The sequence below is a fragment of the Bombina bombina genome, chromosome 1 (genome assembly GCF_027579735.1).
Source record: "Bombina bombina isolate aBomBom1 chromosome 1, aBomBom1.pri, whole genome shotgun sequence".
NCBI lineage: Eukaryota > Metazoa > Chordata > Amphibia > Anura > Bombinatoridae > Bombina > Bombina bombina.
The window spans coordinates 1494214588-1494242083 of NC_069499.1; the positions used below are offsets into that span (position 1 = coordinate 1494214588).

The 27496-nt window shown below is 38.7% G+C and overlaps 1 protein-coding gene across 3 annotated transcripts in view; it reads left to right on the forward strand.

Annotated features, from left to right (window-relative positions):
- The window catches only part of RHOT1 (ras homolog family member T1), a 241997-nt gene that overhangs the window by 155433 nt on the left and 59068 nt on the right, over positions 1–27496 (forward strand). For 2 of the 3 annotated variants that reach the window (XM_053707478.1, XM_053707488.1), the window contains exon 19: positions 27007–27129. The exons of the other annotated variant lie outside the window; for it this stretch is intronic. In XM_053707478.1, the coding sequence (XP_053563453.1) occupies positions 27007–27129 (123 nt within the window). The remainder of the gene's footprint in view (positions 1–27006; positions 27130–27496) is intronic. 3 annotated transcript variants of the gene reach the window in all.

Below are 27496 nucleotides of genomic sequence, written 5' to 3' on the forward strand. Positions count from 1 at the left end.
TTATAACATTTTAAACCTATACATCTCTGCCTGTTTCTATGCCACTATAGACAGACTCTTATCACATGCTTTTGTATTTGCTTTTCACAACAAGAGACTGCTAGTTCATGTGGGCTATATAGATAACATTGTGTTAACGCCCAAGGAATTATTTAAGATTTAGCACAACACAGTATTAAATGCAAGTCAATAGATAATAAATAAAATGTCATATGATCAGGGGGCTTTCAGAAGATGTTTAGATACAAGGTAATCACAGAGGTAAAAAGTACATTAATATAACTGTGTTGTTTATGCAAAACTGGGGAATGGGTAATTAAGGGATTATCTATCTTTTAAAACAATAAAAATTATATTGTAGACTGTCCCTTTAAAGATATAATACACTACAGACTATCTCCTGATGTAACATAATAATCTTGTTTTTCATAGTCTAGTCTGGTATATATTTGCTAAGAATTGCGAGGCATTTCAAAAGACTGTATTCCCATTCTTATATTCTATAGTGAAAATTGACTGAAGTACAAATAAGCTCTCCACAACTCAATGAATTTGCTGCACCGTGTTCTCCACAAAACATGTTGCCAGCTGGGTGGCATTATGAAGTAGCCAAGTAAGGGGGGGGGGGGGTGCAGTGTAATATATTTTCTGCACTCCAATGCCCAAATTAATTGCATACTTTTAAACATAAATTTATTTAATGATAATTTGTGCAATAAGCCTTGAACATTTTTAATATTCGCTAATATTGGCTGATTTTACTGACAACCCGGCTAAAATGTAAGCCAATATTAAGCAGAACACTGCTACATATAACATAGGAATGAGAGAGAACACATTATTATAAAGCCACACACTAAAGGGCCGTACAGTACTATGGAAAATGCACCATTGCTTGCATATAACAGTGGGTATTGAAAAGAATCACCCCCCTTGAAAATAATCACATTTTGTTGCTTTGCAGCCTGAAATAAAGACAGGCACAGTTTTCGTTTATCCAGTTGTAATTACTCAGTGCAACTTATAACATCCAAGTGATAGATATAACACCAAAATGTCAGGCAAAAATAAAGACCATTCAAAAAACAGAATCACTGAGTTGGAAAAAGGATCACACCCTAAAATTACTTTGTAAACTCAATCAGGTGTAGATAATCACCTTCTCAACGGCACACACAAAGCCATTTGACCTTCAACTGTGATCAGCTGTGGGCATGTTGATTAGCTCAGCATGAAAAGAGCTTTCCTGGAGCATCTCAGTCCCTGGTAGTGCAACTGAAGCAATCAACCAACTATGGGTGGCAAGGAAATTCTCCATAAATGTGGCTTGTATGAGAGGGTTGCAATAAAAAAGCCACTTCTCAAGAAAGGCCACATGCAGTCATGACTGAGCTTTGCCATAACACACCTAGGAGACTCTGAGGCCACATGGAAAAAGGTATTATGGTTAGATGAGACTAAAATTGAATTATTTGGCCTCAACACCAAACGATATATCTGGAGGAAATCCAATGCAGCTCACCATCCAAATAACACCATACCTACAGTAAAGCATGGAGGTGGTAATATCCTGTTATGGTGGTGTTTCTCTGCAGCAGGCACTGGCGCACTTGTCAGGATAGAAGGAATAATGGATGCGGCAAGATACCGTCAAATTCTTGAGGATAATCTGCTGCCCTCTGCCTGGAAGTTGTCAATGGGAAGAAGGTTTACCTTCCAACATGGCAATGACCCAAAGCACACAGCAAAAATGACCACACAGTGGTTGAAGGAGAAAAAGGTGACTGTCCTTGCATGGCCTAGTCAGAGCTCAGACTTAAAGGGATAGTAAACACAATTTTTTTTTCTTTTGTGATTCATATAGAACATACAATTTTAAATACCTTTCCAATGTACTTTATTATCAAATTTGCTTTATTCTCTTGTTATCCATTGCTGAAGGAACAGCATTGCACTACTGGCAGCTAGCTGAACACATCTTGTTAGCCAATCACAAGAGACAAATGTGTGCAGGCACCAATTAGCAGCAGCTCCCACTAGTGTATGATATGTGCGTATTCTTTTTCAAAATGGGATACTAAGAGAACGAAGCACGTTTGAAAATAGAAGTGAATTGAAAAGTGTCTTAAAATGACCTGCTCTATCTGAATCATGAAAGTTTAATTTTGGCTTTCCTATCCCTTTTAACCCCATTGAATATCTGTGGCATGACTTGAAGACTGCAGTCCACAAACTGTCACCATCAAATGTAACGGAACTGGAGCAGTTCTGCAAAGGAGAGTGGGCAAATATTGCACAGTCTAGATGTGCTAAGTTAGTAGAGACAAATCCCAACAGACTAAAGGCTGTAATTAAAGCAAAAGGTGGTTCAACAAAATACTGATACAAGGGGGTGATCCTTTTTGCAACTGAGTGATTCTGTTTTTCAGTTGTCTTTATTTTTGCCTGACATGTTGGTGTTATATCTTTCACTTGGATGTTATACGTTGCAAAGCAACAAAATGTGATAATTTTCAAGGGGGTGATTCTTCTCAATACCCACTGTAAGTGTTTAACACCTACAAAGGGGTTAAATACATAGTTATAACCAGCTCCTGACAGCAATGCACTACTTTTGATTTGACCTTAAATATGACCATTATAGCATTTATTTTTCACACTTTTATGTCCCTTTAGTAGTGAGCAAAGGCTATATATGTCACCATTTTAATTTTTACAAATATCTGGCATGTATATGAAGCTTAAAATTGTTCTTTTGTGATTCAGACAAGGCATACAATTTCAAAAATGTTTTATTTCATAAAGGTGGTGAGAGTCCACAATCCATTACTCCTGGGAATTATACTCCTGACCACTAGGAGGATGCAAAGATCTTAAAACTCCCATATCCCTTAAAAAACCCTCCCACCTTACTGGAAACTAGTCTTGACCTGGCCTTCGCCGGAGGAAGGTGAAGAAGGAAAGTGCTTTAGGTGTTTATGAGAAGGGCTCTCAGAAAGCTACAGTCTGGACAGAGGGATATCATTGAAGTATGAATAGTGGCACAAGAACACCGTATGGGAGTAAGTGACAGGCCTGCCACAGTTGTTTCAGGGACCGGTTTCTAGCCTCCTCTTGTTGTTTCAACGTTATACTCCACACACATAGATATAGATAGATTGATCCTCTGCTGTCTCGTATACAGCACTGGATTGGCTATCTACTGGAAGCAGTTTTTTCTGCTTATGGTCTAGTAGTATGTGTGCCTGGGGGTTATTGTTGACACCTGCTTAGCATATATAGGCTATTAGTAGGTACTTACTTATAAGTATATTATAGCCAGGGGACTGTTATGTCAGGCATTTTAGCCATGGGTTTATAAGTACCTTATTTTCGCCCTATGTAAGCCTTGAGGTGCGTTAAGTTTAAAATGTTTGCATCGGTTTGATACATGCTTAATTTTTTTTCACACACAGAATTTTTTTGAGTGTTAACAGCGCTAAAGTGTCAGCTTTTTAGCGTGCTTTTTTTGTGTGCACATTTAGTGTTATGGGCATGTCTGTGGAATCGGCCTGTTGTCGGGTTAGCGCTAATCCGATGCACTATGGATTAAATCATTTTCTGTATCCTGATTTCTTTTTTCATTACTTGCCTGTTTATTCTACTATTCATATGAAGTATACTGATTCTGTTCCCTCTTCTGTTAATATTTGGTACCTAGAAGCTAGATCCTTTGAACACTTTCCTACTAATATTACGTGTATCTATTGCTAGATGGTTTATATAACCCCTACCCTGCTCAGCTTTGCAAATCATGTACAGATCATTAATGCATTCTGATGAGTCAAATGCTGCTTATACTTCTAAGGTATCTGTCCTACCTCTGTTGGTTCTACACAGGGGAGTTCTTCAGATTTTGCTTCAGAATTTTAAGATTTTGTACGCTCTACTATATCTGGTATGTTGGCGGCCATCCCCCCTCCAAGTATAAGAAGGTGGTTTCTGTTTAATCCCTCTACTTGCTTATCTGATTTAAGTAAATCTAAGTCTATTAAGCCGTATGTTCCAGTTACTGTTTTTTCTGATTTATCCTCTGGGGTGAAATATTTTCAGATGATCAAGAGTCAGTCTCTGATCAAGAATCTGAATCTTCCTCTTTTTTGTTTAAACTTGAACTTCTTTGTTCTCTTTTAAGATAAGTGTTTTGCACTTGATTCTAAGTGCCTAAGGATAAGTCTGTTAAACAGTAGGTATGTGCATTAGGATCCGAATGCGGAAGTATGCACTATTTGCCTCTTTTTCGGAGCCAGATTGATTCTTGTGCAAATCCAGATCTTAACATAGTGATCTTGCACAAGAATCATTCCAGCTCCAAAAAGAGCCGAATAGTACAAACTTTATTGGGGGAAAGAGCTTTTCTCCCTCAGGATAAGAAGTCTAAGGGTATGTATTGAGCTTCATGACATTTTTGTTCCTTTAGTCAATCTAAGAAACAGACATTGTCTTCATTTTTGAAGCAGGGTTCTTAACTTTTTTTCCTGGAAGCCTATCTCTATTTTGAAACAGTCAAAGAATCCCGTTTTCTCTACCATGTCTGCATGAAGGTGTGACACTTGATCTAGATCTTGCGGTAGGGGGCAGATGACACCTTGTTGGTTGGTTTCATTCTGTTCCAGATTTGTGGGTTCTTTTGGCTATTTCTTCTGTTAGAAGAATATCTGATTTGTCTGCTTTTTTTATGAGCATCCTTATCAATTTGGATGTGGTCAGAGCAAACTAAGGATTGTAGATTATTTTCTAGCTTGTTTTTTTCTTTTTCTCTGGTTCCAGAATGGGTCAGAAGCCGTTTCTTAGCCGCTTGATTATAGATTTTGATTCATATAGCTTACTTTATAGCCTTTTTTTATTATTATTTTTTAAAATATATTTGGAATAATATAAGTCTTGTCCCGCACAGATTACTGGTGGAAGCCACATCTTGTGTATTCGTTCCCAGGAGTAATGGATCCTGGGCTCTCACCACCTTTATGAAGGCAAATATCATTTTATGCTTATTGTATAAATTTATTTCATTATCTTTTATTGTGATTGTTTTTTTCTGGCGGCAGTTATGAGCATTCACCTCCTTTTTCCATGCTCCTTTTTTGTGCTGTTCTTGTTTTCTTTTCCTACCTTCTCCTTTTCTAGCTTGGCTATATGTCAGACTAGTTTCCAGTAAGGTGGTAGGGGTTATTTAAGGGCTCTGGGATCTTTGCCTCCTCCTAGTGGTCAGGAGTATAATTCCCAGAGTAATGGATTGTGGACTCTCACCACCATGATTTTATCAGGTAAGCATTAATTATATTTCTTATTTACTTCTGTTATCAAATGTGCTTAGTTCCCATGATATTCTTTGTTGAAGAGATACATGGTTAGGTGTCTGGAGCTCTACATGGCAGAAAATAGTGCGGCCATCTAGTGTTCTTACAAATGGAAAACATTTTTGCAAAACTGCTGCCATATAGTGCTTTAGACATAGGCAAGCTCCTGAGCATATATCCCCCTGCTTTTCAACAAATGATACCAAAAGTACAAAGTATAACTTTAAAATAGAAGTAAAATAGACAGTTGTTTAAAATCTCATTCTCTATCTGAATCATGAAACAATAATTTTGGGTTTCATATCCCTTTAATAGATGTATAGATCTGATATACAGTAATTGAACCCAAATTCAGTTTGATTAACTCTCTCCTTTTAAAAATAAAGGAGCATAAATGTGGGCAGATACAGCTTACTCACAGTACTAGAAGCACAAGTAATTGAGCGTCTGTAACAGGTATACAATATGCACATTACTTCCATTATCACATTATGCACAGTCTTTTTATATACACACTTTCTGGGAAACAAGATCCTGCTGAGCAATGTGCACAAGCTCACAGGGTATAGGTATACTAGTCTGTGATTGGCTGATGTCAGTCATGGTACAGGGGGCCGGAAAATGGGAGGAAAAAATAAACTTGTCACAAAAAAATCTATAGAAGGTGTGAAATCATTGTCTTTTTATTATGCACTTGTTAATTATGCAATTCTTCTGCGTTTAGTGGTCCTTTTAATGTTTGTTGTTTTTGTTTTACATAAATAATACTTTTTTTACTAGAATATTGCAAACTTTTCCACACCACTCCTCTTCAGTATGGACTTTTATGTCCATTTATCCTTATTTTGCACAGGATAAGCTCAGTTACCTCCAAAGTATTTCATGTTTTATTTATTTGTTTACTAATTTTGGACTTAACATACTCTGCTTGGGGAATATTTCATACTATCTTCCCATAAGTATTTATTAAATGGTAAAAAAGAATAATATGCATAATAAGTAGGATTTAGTTTTTTTTTCCCCAAACAAGCTCTCTCTCTCCTCTAAAGTCTCTATGCCCTGTTTATCAGTTTCTATTGTATCCTTTAATCCCACTGCCTAGCACAGTGCAAAGCAAGCACTTATTATCTGGCATACAATCAGACATTTTTTGTCATTTCTTGATATGAAAAAAGTATTTTTTCTCTCTTGTATGGCGGTTTGGCAGATCGTATTGGTTCTTCATGACCTTTCATTTATGATTTTTGTGAAGCTTGTGTGTAATCTGTTAGAGGTCGTATGGCCATATGAAAATGAAAATGAGGCTATGTGGTTTAACACTTTCTAGCTGAGGATGCAGCTTAAAGGGACACTAAACTTTGAATCTTTTTTGAATCAGAGCATGCAATTTTAAGCAGCTTTCTAATTTACTCCTATTATCAATTTTTCTTCGTTCTTTTTGCTATCTTTATTTGAAAAAAGAAGGCATCTAAGGTAAGGAGCCAGACAATGTTTGGTTCAGGGCCCTGGACAGCACTTGTTTATTGGTGAGTGAATTTATCCACCAATTAGCAAGAACAACCCAGGTTGTTCACCAAAAATGGGCTGGCTTCTAAACTTACATTCTTGCTTTTCAAATAAAGATACCAAGAGAATGAAGAAAATTTGATAATAGGAGTAAATTATAAAGTTGCTTAAATTTTTTTGCTCTATCTGAATCATGAAAGAAAAAAAATTGGGTTCAGTGTCCCTTTAATGTCTAAACTCTAGCCAATAGTTTGCTTCTGCCCAACTGTTTCTAGCCTTTGCATGTATTTCTCTTGGACGTAGCACCCCATGCTGCTAAGCTGGATTAAGCTCTATGAAATTGTAACTACTACACTGCATGCATTTTTCTTTTATAGTATTTTTGGATTTACAATATTAAAAGGTAACTATTTAAATTATCCTATGGCTTTCAGTGATTGGCCTATTAATAGTACAGACTTTATCTGCAATACAGGGTTTAGCATTGATATTTCATAGGCAAAGTAGCAACAACATTTATTTCATGTAATTGGCAAGAGTCCATGAGCTAGTGACGTATGGGATATACATTCCTACCAGGAGGGGCAAAGTTTCCCAAACCTCAAAATGCCTATAAATACACCCCTCACCACACCCACAAATCAGTTTTACAAACTTTGCCTCCTATGGAGGTGGTGAAGTAAGTTTGTGCTAGATTTCTACGTTGATATGCGCTCCGCAGCAGGTTGGAGCCCGGTTTTCCTCTCAGCGTGCAGTGAATGTCAGAGGGATGTGAAGAGAGTATTGCCTATTTGAATGCAGTGATCTCCTTCTACGGGGTCTATTTCATAGGTTCTCTGTTATCGGTCGTAGAGATTTCTTCTCCTACCTCCCTTTTCAGATCGACGATATACTCTTATATATATATATATACCATTACCTCTGCTGATTTTCGTTTCAGTACTGGTTTGGCTTTCTACAACATGTAGATGAGTGTACTGGGGTAAGTAAGTAAGCTTATTTTCTGTGACACTCTAAGCTATGGTTGGGCACTTTTATATAAAGTTCTAAATATTTGTGTTTAAAGATTTATTTGCCTTCATTCAGGATGTTCAATATTCCTTATTTCAGACAGTCAGTTTCATTATTTGGGATAATGCATTTGAATAATCAATTTTTTTCTTACCTTAAAATTTGACTTTTTTCCCTTTGGGCTGTTAGGCTCGCGGGGGCTGAAAATGCTTCATTTTATTGCGTCATTCTTGGCGCTGACTTTTTTGGTGCAAAAAAATTTTCTTTGTTATTTCCGGCGTCATACTTGTCACAGGAAGTTGCGTCATTTTTGACGTTTTTGCGCCAAAAGTGTCGGCGTTACCGTTTTTGGCGCTAAAAAATATGGGCGTCATTATTGTCTCCACATTATTTAAGTCTCATTGTTTATTTGTGTTCTGGTTGCTAGAAGCTTGTTCACTGGCATTTTTTCCCATTCCTGAAACTGTCATTTAAGGAATTTGATCAATTTTGCTTTATATGTTGTTTTTTCTATTACATATTGCAAGATGTCTCAGATTGACCCTGAATCAGAAGCTACTTCTGGAAAATCGCTGCCTGATGCTGGATCTACCAAAGTTAAGTGTATTTGCTGTAAACTTGTGGTATCTGTTCCTCCAGCTGTTGTTTGTAATGAATATCATGACAAACTTGTTAATGCAGATAATATTTCCTTTAGTAATGTTACATTACCTGTTGCTGTTCCATCAACATCTAATACTCAGAGTGTTCCTGTTAACATAAGAGATTTTGTTTCTAAATCCATTAAGAAGGCTATGTCTGTTATTCCTCCTTCTAGTAAACGTAAAAGGTCTTTTAAAACTTCTCATTTTTCAGATGAATTTTTAAATGAACATCATCATTCTGATTCTGATAATGATTCCTCTGGTTCAGAGGATTCTGTTTCAGAGGTTGATGCTGATAAATCTTCCTATTTATTCAAAATGGAATTTATTCGTTCTTTACTTAAAGAAGTCTTAATTGCATTAGAAATAGAGGAATCTGGTCCTCTTGATACTAAATCTAAACGTTTAAGGTTTTTAAATCTCCTGTAGTTATTCCAGAAGTTTTTCCTGTCCCTGATGCTATTTCTGAAGTAATTTCCAGGGAATGGAATAATTTGGGTAATTCATTTACTCCTTCTAAACGTTTTAAGCAATTATATCCTGTGCCATCTGACAGATTAGAGTTTTGGGACAAAATCCCTAAGGTTGATGGGGCTATCTCTACTCTTGCTAAACATACTACTATTCCTATGGCAGATAGTACTTCCTTTAAGAATCCTTTAGATAGGAAAATTGAATCCTTTCTAAGAAAAGCTTACTTATATTCAGGTAATCTTCTTAGACCTGCTATATCTTTAGCGGATGTTGCTGCAGCTTCAACTTTTTGGTTGGAAGCTTTAGCGCAACAAGTAACAGATCATAATTCTCATAGCATTGTTAATCTTCTTCAACATGCTAATAATTTTATTTGTGATGCCATCTTTGATATCATTAGGGTTGATGTCAGGTATATGTCTCTAGCTATTTTGGCTAGAAGAGCTTTATGGCTTAAAACTTGGAATGCTGATATGTCTTCCAAGTCAACTTTGCTTTCCCTTTCTCCAACATTGGTGTGTCCGGTCCACGGTGTCATCCATTACTTGTGGGATATTCTCCTCCCCCACAGGGAAAGGCAAGGAGAGCACACAGCAAGAGTTGTCCATATAGTCCCTCCCAGGCTCCGCCCCCCCAGTCATTCTCCTTGCCGCTCTGAACAAGTAGCATCTCCTCGGGGATGGTGAGGAGTTTGTGGTGTTTAGTTGTAGTTTTTTATTCTTCTATCAAGAGTTTGTTATTTTAAAATAGTGCTGGTATGTACTATTTACTCTGAAACAGAAAGAGATGAAGATTTCTGTTTGTGAGAGGATTATGATTTTAGCAGACAGTAACTAAAATCGTTTGCTGTTTCCACACAGGACTGTTGAGATGAGATAACTTCAGTTGGGGGAAACAGCAGACTCTTCTGCTCAAGGTATGACTAGCCATATTTCTAACAAGACTGTGTAATGCTGGAAGGCTGTCATTTCCCCTCATGGGGATCGGTAAGCCATTTTCTTAGTCTCAAACAGAATAAAGGGCTTATTATGGGCTATAAACTGGTAGACACTTTTAGGGGCTAAATCGATTGCTTTATTTAAGTATTATATGCAGTTTGAAGTTGTATTTCACACTTTTATAACATTGGGGAACGTTTTTAGCACCAGGCACTTGTTAAGACACCTTCCCAGTCAGGAAGGGCCTTTCTCTGTAGTAGGCAGAGCCTCATTTTCGCGCCATTACTGTGCAGTTAATTTTGAGTTCAGTACATGCAGCTGCATGTGTGAGGGTCTGGAATCCACTAAAAACGTTCCTAGAAGGCTTCATTTGGTATCATATACCCCCCTGGGATTGGTGAAGTGGCAGCAAAGGCTGTGGCTGGGACTGTAAGGGGGTTAAAATTAAAAACGGCTCCGGTTTCCACATTTTAAGGGTTAACAGCTTGAAAATTGGGGTGCAATACTTTGAATGTATTAAGACACTGTGGTGAAAATTTGGTAAAGATTGGATAATTCCTTCATAGTTTTTCACATATTCAGTAATAAAGTGTGCCCTGTTTAACATTTAAAGAGACAGTAACGGTTTTGTTTTAAAACGGTTTTTGTGCTTTATTAACCAGTTTAAGCCTGTTTAACATGTCTGTACCTTCAGATAGATCATGTTCTATATGTATGGTAGCCAATGTGGTTCCCCCTTCAAATATGTGTGATAATTGTGCCATAGCGTCCAAACAAAGTAAGGATAGTACTGCCACAGATAATAAAGTTGCCCAAGATGTTTCATCAGATGAAGGGAGTAGACATAGTTCTACATCATCTCCTTCTGTGTCTATACCAGTTATGCCCGCGCAGGCGACCCCTAGTACTTCTAGCGCGCCAATGCTTGTTACTATGCAGTAATTGACGGCAGTAATGGATAACTCCATAGCTAATATTTTATCCAAAATGCCAGCATTTCAGAGAAAGCGCAATTGCTCTGTTTTAAACACTGTAGAGCAGGAGGGCGCTGATAATTTTTCTGTCATACCCTCACACCAATCTGAAGTGGCAGTGAGGGAGGGTTTGTCAGATGGGGAAATTTCTGATACAGGAAGAATTTCTCAGCAGGCAGAACCTGATGTTGTGACATTTAAATTTAAATTAGAGCATCTCCGCGCATTACTTAAGGAGGTGCTATCTACTCTGGATGATTGTGACAATCTGGTCAACCCAGAAAAATTGTGCAAGATGGACAGTTCCTTGAGGTCCCGGTGCACCCTGATGCTTTTCCGATACCTAAACGGGTGGCGGACATAGTGAATAAGGAGTGGGAGAAGCCAGGCATACCTTTTGTCCCTCCTCCTATATTTAAGAAATTGTTCCCTATGGTCGACCCCAGGAAGGACACATGGCAAACAGTCCCTAAGGTCGAGGGGGAGTTTTCTACTCTAGCCAAGCGCACAACCATTCCTATTGAGGACAATTGTGCTTTCAAAGATCCTATGGATAAAAAATTGGAGGGTTTGCTTAAAAAGATTTTTGTACAGCAAGGTTACCTCCTTCAACCTATTTTGTGCATTATTCCTGTCACTACAGCGGCGTGGTTCTGGTTCGAGGAACTGGAAAAGTCGCTCAGTAGGGAGACTCCGTATGAGGAAGTCATGGACAGAATTTACGCACTTAAGTTAGCTAATTCCTTTATTTTAGACGCCGCTTTGCAGTTAGCGAGGTTAGCGGCAAAAAATTCAGGGTTTACAATTGTGGCGCGCAGAGCGCTCTGGCTAAAGTCTTGGTCGGCGGATGTATCTTCCAAGACAAAATTGCTTAATACCCCTTTCAAAGGTAAGACCCCTTTTGGGCCATAATTGAAAGAGATTATTTCAGTCATCACTGGGGGAAAGGGCCATGCCCTCCCACAAGATAAACCTTTCAAGGCTAAGAATAAGTCCAATTTTCGTTCCTTTCGCAATTTCAGGAACGGACCGGCTTCCAACTCGACAGCCTCTAGACAAGAGGGTAACGCTTCCCAGACTAAACCAGCTTGGAAATCAATGCAAGGCTGGAACAAGGGTAAACAGGCCAAGAAACCTGCTGCTGCTACCAAGACAGCATGAAGAGGTAGCCTCCAATCCGGAACCGGATCTAGTAGGGGGCAGACTCTCTCTCTTTGCTCAGGCTTGGGCAAGAGATGTTCAGGATCCCTGGGCACTAGAAATAGTCTCTCAGGGTTATCTTCTAGAATTCAAGGAACTACCCCCAAGGGGAAGGTTCCACATGTCTCACTTATCTTCAAACCAAGTAAAGAGACAGGCATTCTTGCATTGTGTAGAAGACCTGTTAAAGATGGGAGTGATACTCCCAGTTCCAACTGTGGAACAAGGTCAGGGGTTTTACTCAAATCTGTTTGTAGTTCCCAAAAAAAGAGGGAACTTTCAGACCAATTCTGGATTTAAAAATACTAAACAAATTTCTCAGAGTGCCATCGTTCAAAATGGAAACTATTCGAACAATTTTACCTACAATCCAGGAGGGTCAATTTATGACTACCGTGGATCTAAAGGATGCGTATCTGCATATTCCTATCCACAAAGATCATCATCAGTTCCTAAGGTTCGCCTTTCTGGACAAACATTACCTATTGTGGCTCTCCCATTCGGACTAGCCACTGCTCCAAGGATTTTCACAAAGGTGCTCGGGTCCCTTCTAGCGGTTCTAAGACCCAGGGGCATTGCAGTGGCACCTTACTTGGACGACATCCTAATTCAAGCGTCGTCTCTTTCAAAGACAAAGGCTCACACAGACATTGTTCTAGCCTTTCTCAGATCTCACGGGTGGTAGGTGAACATAGAAAAAAGTTCCCAGTCTCCGTCAACAAGAGTCCCTTTCTTGGGAACAATAATAGATTCTTTAGAAATGAAGATTTTCCTGACAGATGTCAGAGAGTCAAAGCTTCTAAACGCTTGTCAAGTTCTTCACTCTGTTCTACGGCCTTCCATAGCTCAGTGCATCGAATTAGTAGGGTTGATGGTTGCAGCAATGGACATAGTTCCTTTTGCGCGAATTCATCTAAGACCATTACAACTGTGCATGCTCAAACAGTGGAATGGGGACTATACAGACTTGTCTCCAGTGATTCAAGTAGATCAGAAGACCAGAGACTCACTACGTTGGTGGCTGACTCAGGAACACCTGTCCCAGGGAATGAGCTTCCGCAGACCAGAGTGGGTCATTGTCACGACCGACGCCAGTCTATTAGGCTGGGGCGCGGTCTGGGATTCCCTGAAAGCTCAGGGTCTATGGTCTTGGGAAGAGTCTCTTCTCCCGATAAACATCCTGGAACTGAGAGCGATATTCAATGCTCTTCGGGCTTGGCCTCAACTAGCAAAGGCCAGATTCATAAGATTCCAATCAGACAACATGACGACTGTTGCTTACTTCAACCATCAGGGGGGAACAAGGAGTTCCCTGGCGATGAGAGAGGTGACCAAGATCATCAAATGGGCGGAGGATCACTCCTACCACCTGTCTGCGATCCACATCCCAGGAGTGGAAAACTGGGAGGCGGATTATCTGAGTCGTCAGACCTTTCATCCGGGGGAGTGGGAACTCCACCCGGAGGTGTTTGCCCAGTTGACCCAATTATGGGGCATTCCAGACATGGATCTGATGGCGTCTCGTCAGAACTTCAAGGTTCCTTGCTACGGGTCCAGATCCAGGGATCCCAAGGCGACTCTAGTGGATGCATTAGTGGCGCCTTGGACTTTCAACCTAGCTTATGCGTTTCCACCGTTCCTTCTCATTCCCAGGCCAGGATCAAACAGGAGAAGGCCTCGGTGATTTTGATAGCTCCTGCGTGGCCACACAGGATTTGGTATGCAGACCTGGTGAATATGTCATCGGCTCCACCATGGAAGCTACCTTTGAGACAGGATCTTCTAGTACAAGGTCCATTCGAACATCCAAATCTAGTTTCTCTCCAGCTGACTGCTTGGAAATTGAACGCTTGATTTTGTCTAAGCATGGGTTTTCGGATTCTGTGATAGATACTCTGGTACAAGCCAGAAAACCTGTGACTAGAAAGATTACCATAAAATATGGAAAAGATATATCTGTTGGTGTGAATCCAAGGGATTCTCATGGAGTAAGATTAAAATTCCTAGGATCCTTTCCTTTCTCCAAGAAGGTTTGGATAAGGGATTATCAACGAGTTCTCTAAAAGGACAGATTTCTGCTTTATCTGTCTTGTTACACAAACGACTGGCAGCTGTGCCAGATGTTCAAGCTTTTGTTCAGGCTTTGGTCAGGATCAAGCCTGTTTACAGACCCTTGACTCCTCCCTGGAGTCTAAATTTGGTTCTTTCAGTTCTTCAAGGGGTTCCGTTTGAACCCTTACATTCCATAGATATCAAGTTGTTATCTTGGAAAGTTCTGTTTTTGGTTGCTATTCTTCTGCTAGAAGAGTTTCTGAATTATCTGCTCTGCAGTGTAATCCGCCCTATCTGGTGTTCCATTCAGGTAAGGTTGTTTTGCGTACTAAACCTGGTTTCCTTCCAAAGGTTGTTTCCAACAAGAATATTAACCAGGAAATAGTTGTGCCTTCTTTGTGTCCGAATACAGTTTTCAAAGAAGGAACGCTTGTTACACAATTTAGATGTAGTCCGTGCTTTAAGGTTCTATTTAGAAGCAACAAAGGATTTCAGACAAACGTCTTCTCTGTTTGTAGTTTATTCTGGCAAGAGGAGAGGTCAAAAAAAGCTACTGTTACCTCTCTTTCCTTTTGGCTGAAAAGCATCATACGATTGGCTTACGAGACTGCCGGACGGCAGCCTCCTGAACGAATCACAGCTCACTCTACTAGGGCTGTGGCTTCCACATGGGCCTTCAAGAACGAGGCTTCTGTTGATCAGATATGTAAGGCAGCGACCTGGTCTTCTCTGCACACTTTGTCCAAATTCCACAAATTTGATACTTTTGCTTCTTCGGAGGCTATTTTTGGGAGAAAGGTTTTGCAAGCCGTGGTGCCTTCTGTTTATGTAACCTGATTTGCTCCCTCCCTTCATCCGTGTCCTAAAGCTTTGGTATTGGTTCCCACAAGTAATGGATGACACTGTGGACCGGACACACCAATGTTGGAGAAAACAGAATTTATGCTTACCTGATAAATTACTTTCTCCAACGGTGTGTCCGGTCCACGGCCCGCCCTGGTTTTTTAATCAGGTTTGAAGAATTTCTTTCTCTATACACTACAGTCACCACGGCACACTATAGTTTCTGCTTTTTTTCTCCTAACCGTCGGTCGAATGACTGGGGGGGCGGAGTCTGGGAGGGACTATATGGACAGCTCTTGCTGTGTGCTCTCCTTGCCTTTCCCTGTGGGGGAGGAGAATATCCCACAAGTAATGGATGACACCGTGGACCGGACACACCGTTGGAGAAAGTAATTTATCAGGTAAGCATAAATTCTGTTTTCTTTCCAGGGTAATAAATTATTTGGTTCACAGTTGGATTCCATTATTTCAACTGTTACTGGGGGGAAAGGAACTTTTTTACCACAGGATAACAAATCTAAAGGTAAATTTAGGTCTACTAATCGTTTTCGTTCCTTTCGTCACAATAAGGAACAAAAGCCTGATCCTTCCCCTACAGGAGCAGTATCAGTTTGGAAACCATCTCCAGTCTGGAATAAATCCAAGCCTTTTAGAAAGCCAAAGCCAGCTCCCAAGTCAACATGAAGGTGCGGCCCTCATTCCAGCCCAGCTGGTAGGGGGCAGATTACGATTTTTCAAAGAAATTTGGATCAATTCGATTCACAATCTTTGGATTCAGAACATTGTTTCACAAGGGTACAGAATAGGCTTCAAGATAAGGCCTCCTGCAAGAAGATTTTTTCTTTCCCGTGTCCCAGTAAATCCAGTGAAGGCTCAAGCATTTCTGAAATGTGTTTCAGATCTAGAGTTGGCTGGAGTAATTATGCCAGTTCCAGTTCTGGAACAGGGGCTGGGGTTTTACTCAAATCTCTTCATTGTACCAAAGAAGGAGAATTCCTTCAGACCAGTTCTGGATTTAAAAATATTGAATCATTATGTAAGGATACCAACATTCAAAATGGTAACTATAAGGACTATTCTGCCTTTTGTTCAGCAAGGGCATTATATGTCTACAATAGATTTACAGGATGCATATCTGCATATTCCGATTCATCCAGATCACTATCAGTTTCTGAGATTCTCTTTCCTAGACAAGCATTACCAGTTTGTGGCTCTGCCGTTTGGCCTAGCAACAGCTCCAAGGATTTTTACAAAGGTTCTCGGTGCCCTTCTGTCTGTAATCAGAGAACAGGGTATTGTGGTATTTCCTTATTTGGACGATATCTTGGTACTTGCTCAGTCTTCACATTTAGCAAAATCTCATACGAATCGACTTGTATTGTTTCTTCGAGAACATGGTTGGAGGATCAATTTACCAAAAAGTTCATTGTTTCCTCAGACAAGGGTAACCTTTTTAGGTTTCCAGATAGATTCAGTGTCCATGACTCTGTCTCTGACAGACAAGAGACGTCTAAAATTGGTTTCTGCTTGTCGAAACCTTCAGTCTCAATCATTCCCTTCGGTAGCCTTATGCATGGAAATTCTAGGTCTTATGACTGCTGCATCGGACGCGATCCCCTTTGCTCGTTTTCACATGCGACCTCTTCAGCTCTGTATGCTGAACCAGTGGTGCAGGGATTATACAAAGATATCTCAATTAATATCTTTAAAACCGATTGTACGACACTCTCTGATGTGGTGGACAGACCACCATCGTTTAGTTCAGGGGGCTTCTTTTGTTCTTCCGACCTGGACTCTGATTTCAACAGATGCAAGTCTGACAGGTTGGGGAGCTGTTTGGGGGTCTCTGACAGCACAAGGGGTTTGGGAATCTCAGGAGGTGAGATTACCAATCAACATTTTGGAACTTCGTGCAATTTTCAGAGCTCTTCAGTCATGGCCTCTTCTAAAGAGAGAGTTGTTCATTTGTTTTCAGACGGACAATGTCACAACCGTGGCATATGTCAATCATCAAGGAGGGACTCGCAGTCCTCTGGCTATGAAAGAAGTATATCGAATACTGGTATGGGCGGAATCTAGCTCCTGTCTAATTTCTGCGGTTCACATCCCAGGTATAGACAATTGGGAAGCGGATTATCTCAGTCGCCAAACGTTACATCCGGGCGAATGGTCTCTTCACCCAGAGGTATTTCTTCAGATTGTTCAAATGTGGGGACTTCCAGAAATAGATCTGATGGCTTCTCATCTAAACAAGAAACTTCCCAGGTATCTGTCCAGATCCAGGGATCCTCAGGCGGAGGCAGTGGCTGCATTGTCACTTCCTTGGAAGTATCATCCTGCCTATATCTTTCCGCCTCTAGTTCTTCTTCCAAGAGTGATTTCCAAGATTCTAAAGGAGTGCTTGTTTGTTCTGCTGGTGGCTCCAGCATGGCCTCACAGGTTTTGGTATGCGGATCTTGTCCGGATGGCCACTTGCCAACCGTGGACTCTTCCATTAAGACCAGACCTTCTATCGCAAGGTCCTTTTTTCCATCAGGATCTCAAATCCTTAAATTTGAAGGTATGAAGATTGAACGCTTGATTCTCAGTCATAGAAGTTTTTCTGACTCTGTGATTAATACTATGTTACAGGCTCGTAAATCTGTATCTAGGAAGATATATTATTGAGTCTGGAAGATTTACTTTTCTTGGTGTTTTTCTCATCATTTTTCTTGGCATTCTTTTAGAATTCCTAGAATTTTATAGTTTCTTCAGGATGGTTTGGATAAAGGTTTGTCTGCAAGTTCCTTGAAAGGACAAATCTCTGCTCTTTCTGTTCTTTTCCACATATCTTCCTGATATTCATTGTTTTGTACAAGCTTTGGTTCGTATAAAACCTGTTATTAAGTCAATTTCTCCTCCTTGGAGTTTGAATTTGGTTCTGGGGGCTCTTCAAGCTCCTCCGTTTGAACCTATGCATTCGCTGGACATTAAATTACTTTCTTTGAAAGTTTTGTTTCTTTTGGCCATCTCTTCTGCTAGAAGAGTTTCTGAATTATCTGCTCTTTCTTGTGAGTCTCCTTTTCTGATTTTTCATCAGGATAAGGCGGTGTTGCGAACTTCTTTTAAATTTTTACCTAAGGTTGTGGATTCTAACAACATTAGTAGAGAAATTGTGGTTCCTTCATTGTGTCCTAATCCTAAGAATTCTAAGGAAAGATCGTTGCATTCTTTGGATGTAGTTAGAGCTTTGAAATATTATGTTGAAGCTACTAAAAATTTCCGAAAGACTTCCAGTCTATTTGTTATCTTTTCCGGTTCTAGGAAAGGTCAGAAGGCCTCTGCCATTTCTTTGGCGTCTTGGTTAAAGTCTTTGATTCATCATGCTTATGTCGAGTCGGGTAAAACTCTGCCTCAAAGGATTACAGCTCATTCTACTAGGTCAGTTTCTACTTCCTGGGCGTTTAGGAATGAAGCTTCGGTTGATCAGATTTGCAAAGCAGCAACTTGGTCTTCTTTGCATACTTTTACTAAATTCTACCATTTTGATGTGTTTTCTTCTTCTGAAGCGGTTTTTGGTAGAAAAGTACTTCAGGCAGCTGTTTCAGTTTGATTCGTCTGCTTATAATTTCAGTTTTTTTTCATTATAAGATTTAAACTTTGTTTTGGGTGTGGATTATTTTCAGCGGAATTGGCTGTCTTTATTTTATCCCTCCCTCTCTAGTGACTCTTGTGTGGAAGCTCCACATCTTGGGTATTTTTTATCCCATACGTCACTAGCTCATGGACTCTTGCTAATTACATGAAAGAAAACATAATTTATGTAAGAACTTACCTGATAAATTAATTTCTTTCATATTAGCAAGAGTCCATGAGGCCCACCCTTTTTTTGTGGTGGTTATGATTTTTTTGTATAAAGCACAATTATTCCAATTCCTTATTTTTTTTATGCTTTTGCACTTTTTTCTTATCACCCCACTTCTTGGCTATTCGTTAAACTGATTTGTGGCTGTGGTGAGGGGGTGTATTTATAGGCATTTTGAGGTTTGTGAAACTTTGCCCCTCCTGGTAGGAATGTATATCCCATACGTCACTAGCTCATGGACTCTTGCTAATATGAAAGAAATGAATTTATCAGGTAAGTTCTTACATAAATTATGTTTTTTTATTAGCTAATTATAAGAAACACCAAACCGAGAATTTAATTCAGTATAAAAATATTTTGTCTACATATGGCGAAAAAACAAACAAACTCGCACTATACATTTTTATAAATAGTGCAGGAGCCATTTTATATTGGTCTCTTATTGGCCACAGCAAATGCACAACACTCAGAAAGATTTTCAAGCAGTCTATCCCTGTATTACAAAGCACTGAAGATTTTGATAACAAAATTACATTTTTAAATATTTGAACCCATTTCTTTTGTATTCAGATCTTTTGCAATGCAGTGCATACATTACTTTAATGTCCACTTGATTCTCTTGGGTATTTCAACATCTATACTGCTGTTGAGCTGTTTATGATGTACCAGACCAACTGGTATTTTTCATAGTTATTTGGGTTCGCTGTGTTACGTTAAACACATGTCCTACTAAGTATTTACTTTCTAGTATATACTTATGTACTTACACTATTATAATCTGAGTTACAGTGATTTAGACTTATAGCCAGCCAAATAACCTAGATTTAAGGAAATAAAGCAGAAATGTGATTGTGATTGGCACATGAACTTGAAAATTCACCATTTATAGACCTCACACCACTAAAAAAATAAATTCCTTGAACAATTATGTTTTTTATTATTATTATTATGTTTTATAGTTTACTTTGTCTCAGGAGAGGAACTACATGAAATGTATAACCTGTCATCAGAACTTAAACAGCATAGTTTATAATAATTTACAGGGTGTTTTAATTTGATTCTGTAGTAAGCAAACCCTGTTCTGTCCTTGTTCTGTCATCCAGTGATATAAATCACACTAATCAAGTAAGCTGATTCACTAATGTAGAGTACGATGGATAGGGTAACTCATGGAGTGTCGCTATCCCATTAAAATTTATTTCATTCATATAATATTATTTTACTTTAGTTTTAGAATATCTTATTTCATGTCAGGGGCAACTTACAGTTTGTAGAAATAGCTGCAGAGAATTAATTTCAAATAGTCATTTTATTGCCAATGTGTCTGCAGATCTGCAACATCTATCAATAATAGGAATTGGTTCCTAAATGTTATTTAGACATTAAAGTGAATGTAAATTTTGATGCTAAAGTGCCCGGTTTTTAAATTTTTTATTAAAAACAGGGGCTCTTTAATTCATCAAAATTTACATTTTATTCTTGTTGTGAAAAAATACTTACCTTTTAATCTTGACGGCAGCTCCAGCTTCCTCCACCCATTGCAAAGCCTCTTCCTGGGTCTAAAATGAGGAATCCGGTTTCCTCCAATCACGGCGTTGAATCAGACACTGATTCCCCGAGGGGGAAACCGTGATTGGAGGATGACCTATCCATCATTTCTGACATCACAAATGGCTTGCGACGACCGGAGGAAGCTGGAGCTGCTGTCAAGTTTAAAAGGTAAGTATTTCTTCACAGCGAATGAAATGTAAATTTTGATTAATTAAAGTGCCCCTGTTTTTTATCAAATTTTTAAAAACCGGGCACTTTAGCATCAAAATTTACATTCACTTTAATGGCTTGCTACATTTAGCCACAGTTCATAAGTGATAGCAGTTTAATGTAATTTGCTTATATGCAATCTGTGATTATAGCTAACTGCTGCTGATGTATTCTGCTATAAGCCAAATGTATAATGAGATAGAATAGCCTATAGGAAATGATGAGCAGACATGAACTGGATACAATATAAATATGTACTCTTATACATTTATAATTCTATTTCAGTTTATAGCAGCAAATGAGTGTGATTCGGTACTATTGGGTAAGCACTTCTGTGCCTACACAGAAAAAAATAAAAACTCCCTAATGTCTAATTTCTTCAATTATTGCACGCCTCTATCTAAGCCTCTAGTTTCTATATGTTTTAAAAACCTAACTGTGGATGATACAGTCTCTCAAAAAAATAAAGATGAAAACTGTCGGAAGAAGCTTCATGATTTTGACTTTCTCTATATTGTAAAAATGCTTATATGGTTCAGACAACACCACTGCTTTGGAATAAATATCCTTAAAGAGAAACAATATGTAATCACAAATTCTTAGGGAGCAGGCAAGCATAAGTCTGTAAGCTTTTCATAGATTTTTCCTTGAAGTCAGAAAAAAATGTCTCCTGCTTTCTGACTTTTTACTGTGCCTCAATCTTGTACCAAGCTCCAGACCTGTTAAGGGCTTCCCTCCCTTCCTTGCTTTGCATCAAAGGTAGCATGTAATATTTTCTTTATGTACACATTTGGATCAGGTAGTGTGTGATAAGACACTATTTACAGTCAATGTATGTTATAGCCAACAGCATATATGGATAGGGACAAAATATAAAAGTTCATTCCAGATATTTTCTGCACCCTCTATGAGGTACCAAAATCACCATGGGGGAATAGTAAAGTAGTGTACATCCTGGGACTTCAATCCCCAAAGCTAGTACAGCCGGATGACAGAGACCATGTATCTCTGGAACTCTATGTTCACATAAACAATACTGCGCTACCTCTCCGTTAGTAGCTAAACACATACCTCCGTGGGTTTCGTGTGATACCTCAATCTCCTCTGGCCAAACGAGATCACAGACGCTGGTGCGGAAAAGCATCCATTGCGGCCAGGCCCTCTGCTGCTCCTCCAATATAAGCTAGCTGCCGGCTTCTAGGCCTCCAAATATTCGCATCCCATTGATTCACTCTGTTCCGGAGTCTGACGTCAGAGAGGGGGAGTGTATCTCTTGTCCCAATACAAACCAAGGTAAGCGTGCACAATTGAGCAAAGAGTGCTGGTTTAGTAATACACAGGTAAAGGAAAAAAAAACTCTGCTCATAAAGTAAAACTTGACTTTTAATAACTTGTTTAAAAAGATGACGGCAGCCAACCAAAAATACAAAAAGATGGGATGCGCAGCACAGCAGGCTTACGCGTTTCGACGTTCAGCCGTATTCATAGCCTAACAAGTGTTAGGCTATGAAAATGGCTGAACGCAGAAACGTGTATCATTTAGTAATCTACCAAATAAACCTAAATTAAGATGTTCATGTGTGTGGATTAACAGATATGAAATTAGGAAGGACATGTTCTCCCAGAACATAATTTTTGGCTTTTTACTTGCTGTCTCCCTGTGGAAATATGGGTTATTTTTCAGTTTCAGCACAGAGGCTTAACATCCCCATAGTACTCTACATGCAAGTAATTTTTTTCCAAATATTAGACCATTTTTTCTTGCAATTAAGACCTTGTCTCTTTAACTGTATCAGCTGTAAGTCTGGATTAAATTGGACTGTGCTATGGCTTTAATACCAGTAACATATGTAGGAGATATGCAAGTTAAGAAAGTAGCTCAGTCATTCGCTAAATTGGATACAATCCACAAGAAATATGTCTTCATGCAGGAGAAACAAGACTTATGCTTACCTGATAAATTAATTTATTTCATGGTGATGTGTCGACGAGCCATTACTCCTGGTATTCAGCTCTGGGCCACTAGGAAGAGGCAAAGATTCCCAAAACTCAAGTATAGCCAAGCAGGGAGAAATGTAGGAAAGGAAAAAGCAGGGAAAATTAGGTGGAATCTAGAACTGCCACCAGATTTTATTTAATGTAAATGTAAAGAACATGGGCGTGTCTTCAATACTCTCACCACCATGAAAGAAATTAATTTATCCGGCAAGCATAAATTGTTTACTTTTATAAGGTGGTGAGAGTCCTCAAGCCATTACTTCTGGGCACTAGTACCCAAGCTCACAAGTAATTTGAGCTGGACAAAACATTTTTTGAAAAGGCAGGCACCTTTTTTCCAGACACTGCTGCCTAGAGGACTTTTCTACCAAATGCTGCTTCGGAAGAAGCAAAAGCATCAAAGTGGTAGAATTAAGAAAAGTTATGCAAGAATGACCATGTTGCTGCCTTACAAATTTGTTCAATAGAAGCCTCATTTTTGAAAGTCCAGGAAGAGTAAATTGAGCAAGTAGAATGGGGGCATTTTGGGGGAGACTTTTTCTGCCTCCAAGTAAGCCTTGTGAATCAAGTTTTAGCCAAGAAGGTAAAGAAACAGCTGAGTCCTTCTGGCCTTTGTGTGGAACTGAGAAAAGAATAAACAAAAAAAGAGGGTTGTCTAAAATCCTTTGTAGCTTGCAAGTAGAGATGTAATGTTCTCACTACATCTAAATTATCTAGAAGCCTTTCTTGGAATTTGGTGGATTGGGACAACGAAAAGGAACTATAATTTCCTAGTTTATGTTATCAGAAGAAACCAACTTTGGAAAAAAGTCAAATCAAAACAGATAATGCCATAGTCTTAGTATTAATCTTAATTATGTTAACAATTGTGTCACAAAAGAAGGCATTAGCAGATCTTATTAGCTTCAAATTATGTTTAAAATCTCCCTCTACAAAATAATTTGATAAATTATCAGATAGAATTATATACCACAGAGTAGAGGCTGCAGCCACACAAGTGATGCTATTTGCTGGACTGAAGAGAAAACCTGCATGTTGAAAAGTATTTCTGTGAAAAGTCTCTTATTTTTGGTCTATTGGATCTCTGAAAGAAGTACTATCCTCTAAAGGAATTGTAGTGCGTTTAGCTAAAATGGAGATAGCACCATCCACCTTATTAATAGTTTACCAAAGCTCAATACTAGAAGCTGGTAAAGGAAACATCTTCTAATACTCCGCTAGCTTTAAGGACAGCCAGTACATTTTCCAAACTGCTCAAGTGCAGTTGTGCGGAAGTCCGACAGCAGTTTGAAGTTAACAGAGGATACTTATAAGTACAAAATAGAGGAACAAATAGAATTGGACGTTCAACCCCTAACCTCTCCCCCCCCCCCCGCAATAATGCCAGTATATTGCCCGTGAAATATGAGAAAATAAAACTCGTTTTTAAAATATATATATTTTTAAATTTACTTTTCATAATTAAAGGGACACTGAACCAAAAAAAATTCTTTCTTGATTCAGATAGAGCATGCAATTTTAAGCAACTTTCTCATTTATTCCTATTATCAAATTTTCTTCATTCTCTTGGTATCTTTATTTAAAAATCAAGAATGTAAGTTTAAATGCCGGCACATTTTTTGTAAACAACCTGGGTTGTTCTTGCTGATTGGTGGATAAATTCACCCACTAATAAATAAGTGCTGTCCAGAGTCTGAACCCAAAATTGACTGGCTCCTTAGCTTAGATACCTTCTTTTTGAAATAAAGATAACAAGAGAACGAAGAGAAATTGAATAGGAGTAAATTAGAAAGTTGCATAAAATTGTATGCTTTATCTGAATACTGAAAGAAAAAATGTGGGTTCAGTGTCCCTTTAATGAAATGCTCTTTGCTGGTAGGGGTATCTTGCACTGAGGACACGTGCTGCTGAGACCGCAGCAGTAAACAGTGAATCGCTGTGTAATAGCAAATTATATTCCCATAAATAACATTATCCAACTCTGGAGAATGGAAATCTTCCCCCTTCACACAGTGATTCAGAGCAGAAATGGCCGCAAAGAGTGCAGAGGACCATTACGTGTCAGGAAGATATTAACTTGCTGCCAAACTGTCTGCTGTGCTATAATGCATATAAATAAATGGAGCTTGCTAAATTGAGTTGGGAGTGCAACTCCATAGTGCAGGGGATTAAAAAAAAAAAGTGTGTAAAGCCCTTTGGACCTTTTGTGAAAGAAAAAATATCAAACACTAAGAGGATCTACTATAGCTCAGACAAAAGTCTCCTGTGAACTACTAGACTGCTAGTCTAGTGTGTAAGTGGTATGTCTGTATATTACAATGTATATTACAGTGTACCCTGAGTATATTGTACCACATGAATGGTATACCTTCTAATAGCCTGAGGACTAAGTGAGTGCATGAATTTGTTCACTTACCTTTAGATGCACCCAAACTACGGTGCTTACCCAGAGCTGCAGAAAATACTTCTTCTAGAAGAGAGACCATCCAGTGCAGAGGATCCAGGTAAGGAGTAAATTGGTAAACCAACAGGAGGCGGCTGAGAGACTGGTCCTCGCTACACCTGTGGCAGGCTTGTGACTAATTCCACCACTGGGAGTGATTGTCTCACTACCCAATATTCCAATTTCCCCTCTGTCTCTCAGCAGGAGCTCTCTGAGGGGGAAATAGGCCTCAAATTGGTCTGAGGATCCCTCTCAATGAAGAATAAGGAGCACCTCAATTATTCACCTTCCTCCTGAGAGACAAAGATAAGACTGGCATACCAGAGAGATTGGAGGGATTAAGTACACCTTGGAATTTTGGTATTCTTTGCCTCCTAGTGGCCAGAAGTTGAATCACAGGAGTAATGGCTTGGGGACTCTCACTACTTTATAAAAGAAATGGTTAATTCACAAAAGATTGAAAGTAGTGGATAACAGAGACTGCCACATATTAACATATTATTATATATGTTGGTGTAGAACAAATGTTGCTGGTGTTCTTCCTTTTTTAAACATCTTGTTTATTCATAAAAATTACTTACTTAGCCAGGAACTGCTTACCCAATAGCTACTCTGAATATGAATAAACTTGTATAGTACAAAATCATGTACTACACATGCAAAAATGCATGTTGTATCTAGTTACGGCAGAACCAGAGAAGAGGTCCTTTCGGAATAAAGCAATATAACATTTCTAGTAGTTGTTATCATAACATGTTTGGTTAGACAGTGGTATCCAAGTAACCATTTTCTAAATAAGTTGCCTCTTCCATGTGTTTATGCTATGAGTTATTTGCCATAAATAACAGTAATAACCAAGGATAAACAATACTTGCAGGTAGTGATGCACTGAAATGAAAATTCTGGACCGAAACCGATAATTAGACTATTTAATGAATGAATCTGAATTGAAAAACTGCAAGCCAATAAAATAAAATAACCACACTTTTATTGAAAGTAACACACTAAAATTTGACAAAAAATATCTTAAAACAACACATTAATTTTACCAAGAAAAAAAATAGGCAAAAACAAAACAATACAGTAACAAAGAAAGCGGGTCTCAGGCACAGAAGTAGTTTGCGAAACAAAAAAGCACATTTATTGCTGGCATCACTTAGGAGAGATTACAGTAACATAAAAACAAGCTACATGTAGCAAGGAATGGTCAGACGCGTTTCGGCTCACGCCTTCATCTGTGACCTCAAAACAAACCGGAAAAAACTATAATGCCATTTTCGGCCAAAATGTTTCTGCTACCAAGATTTCGCTACACAATATTAAATATCAATATACTGTATTATTCTTTATTTAGTTCTATGTAACAGAATCAGATTTAACAGTTTTTTTTATTTTAACAATTATCCAAATAAAGTATAGTCCTAGAAAACTATTATTATATGCAAAACAGTAAGTCAAGAAATGAACTCAAACAGCAGCTCTAGACTAGCATCAAATTTGAAATATGCTACACAATAATTTTACCGAAAATAACAGGCAAAAAAAAAAAAGAAATAACCGAAAATGCCATTTTCATCCAAAACGTTTCTGCGGCCGAAATTTCGGTGCATCCCTACTTGCAGGTACATATTACAAAGGAAAGATAACCTGGTCATTGTGAACTAAACATTCTGTATAAAGACGCACATAATCATATGAGCATTGTAATATACACCGTTTTCTTTATGGAATCCTACATACTCTTGCACTTATTTTATATGGGAAAAATAAAAACGATTTGTGTGGAGATCTGAAATATTTTACTGTCTTTAAATGTATATATTTGACTTTTATATATTATTTGTTCCTTTCTTATCCCTCTCCCACTCCTCTGACAATGCAATCCCAATAATATTTTATACAGACAGTACAACATTCCCAGCCATACGGCATAAGAGCATGCGCACACTGAACTTGTGTCCTTCTGTGTGTCTCCGCAGTCACGCCCGGTTACGCTGCCTCTGCACCTGCAATAGGTGTACATTCTGCATCTGTCAGAACCTGCTCAACTCAGACCTGCTGCAGTCTGTAAAGAACAAACTCTTCACTGCCGTTGTGAACAGGTCTTGCATTTTATTACTTGCGCCCTTGAGTGCCTTAACTTACTAATATAGCTATTGTTTGTTTGTTTTTCCCCCTTTATTCCTATCCCGTCTGTTTGGCATTTAGTGCTGGCCTATATTAGTGCACCTTAACCTTTTTGCTTGGGAATAATGTGAATCAAAGGGGATTATTTTCTTAGCCTGAATGATAACTTTAAAATAGCATTATTGAAAAACGCAGCCATTTGATAAGCTGTACATTACATTATAGAATTAAACTCTTATAAAGCAGTTGGTAAAGATACCTCAGATAAACAGATATTACTTAATGGGACATTAACCACTTTGAGATGGTAATATAAAATGATAAATTGTATATAATAAAACA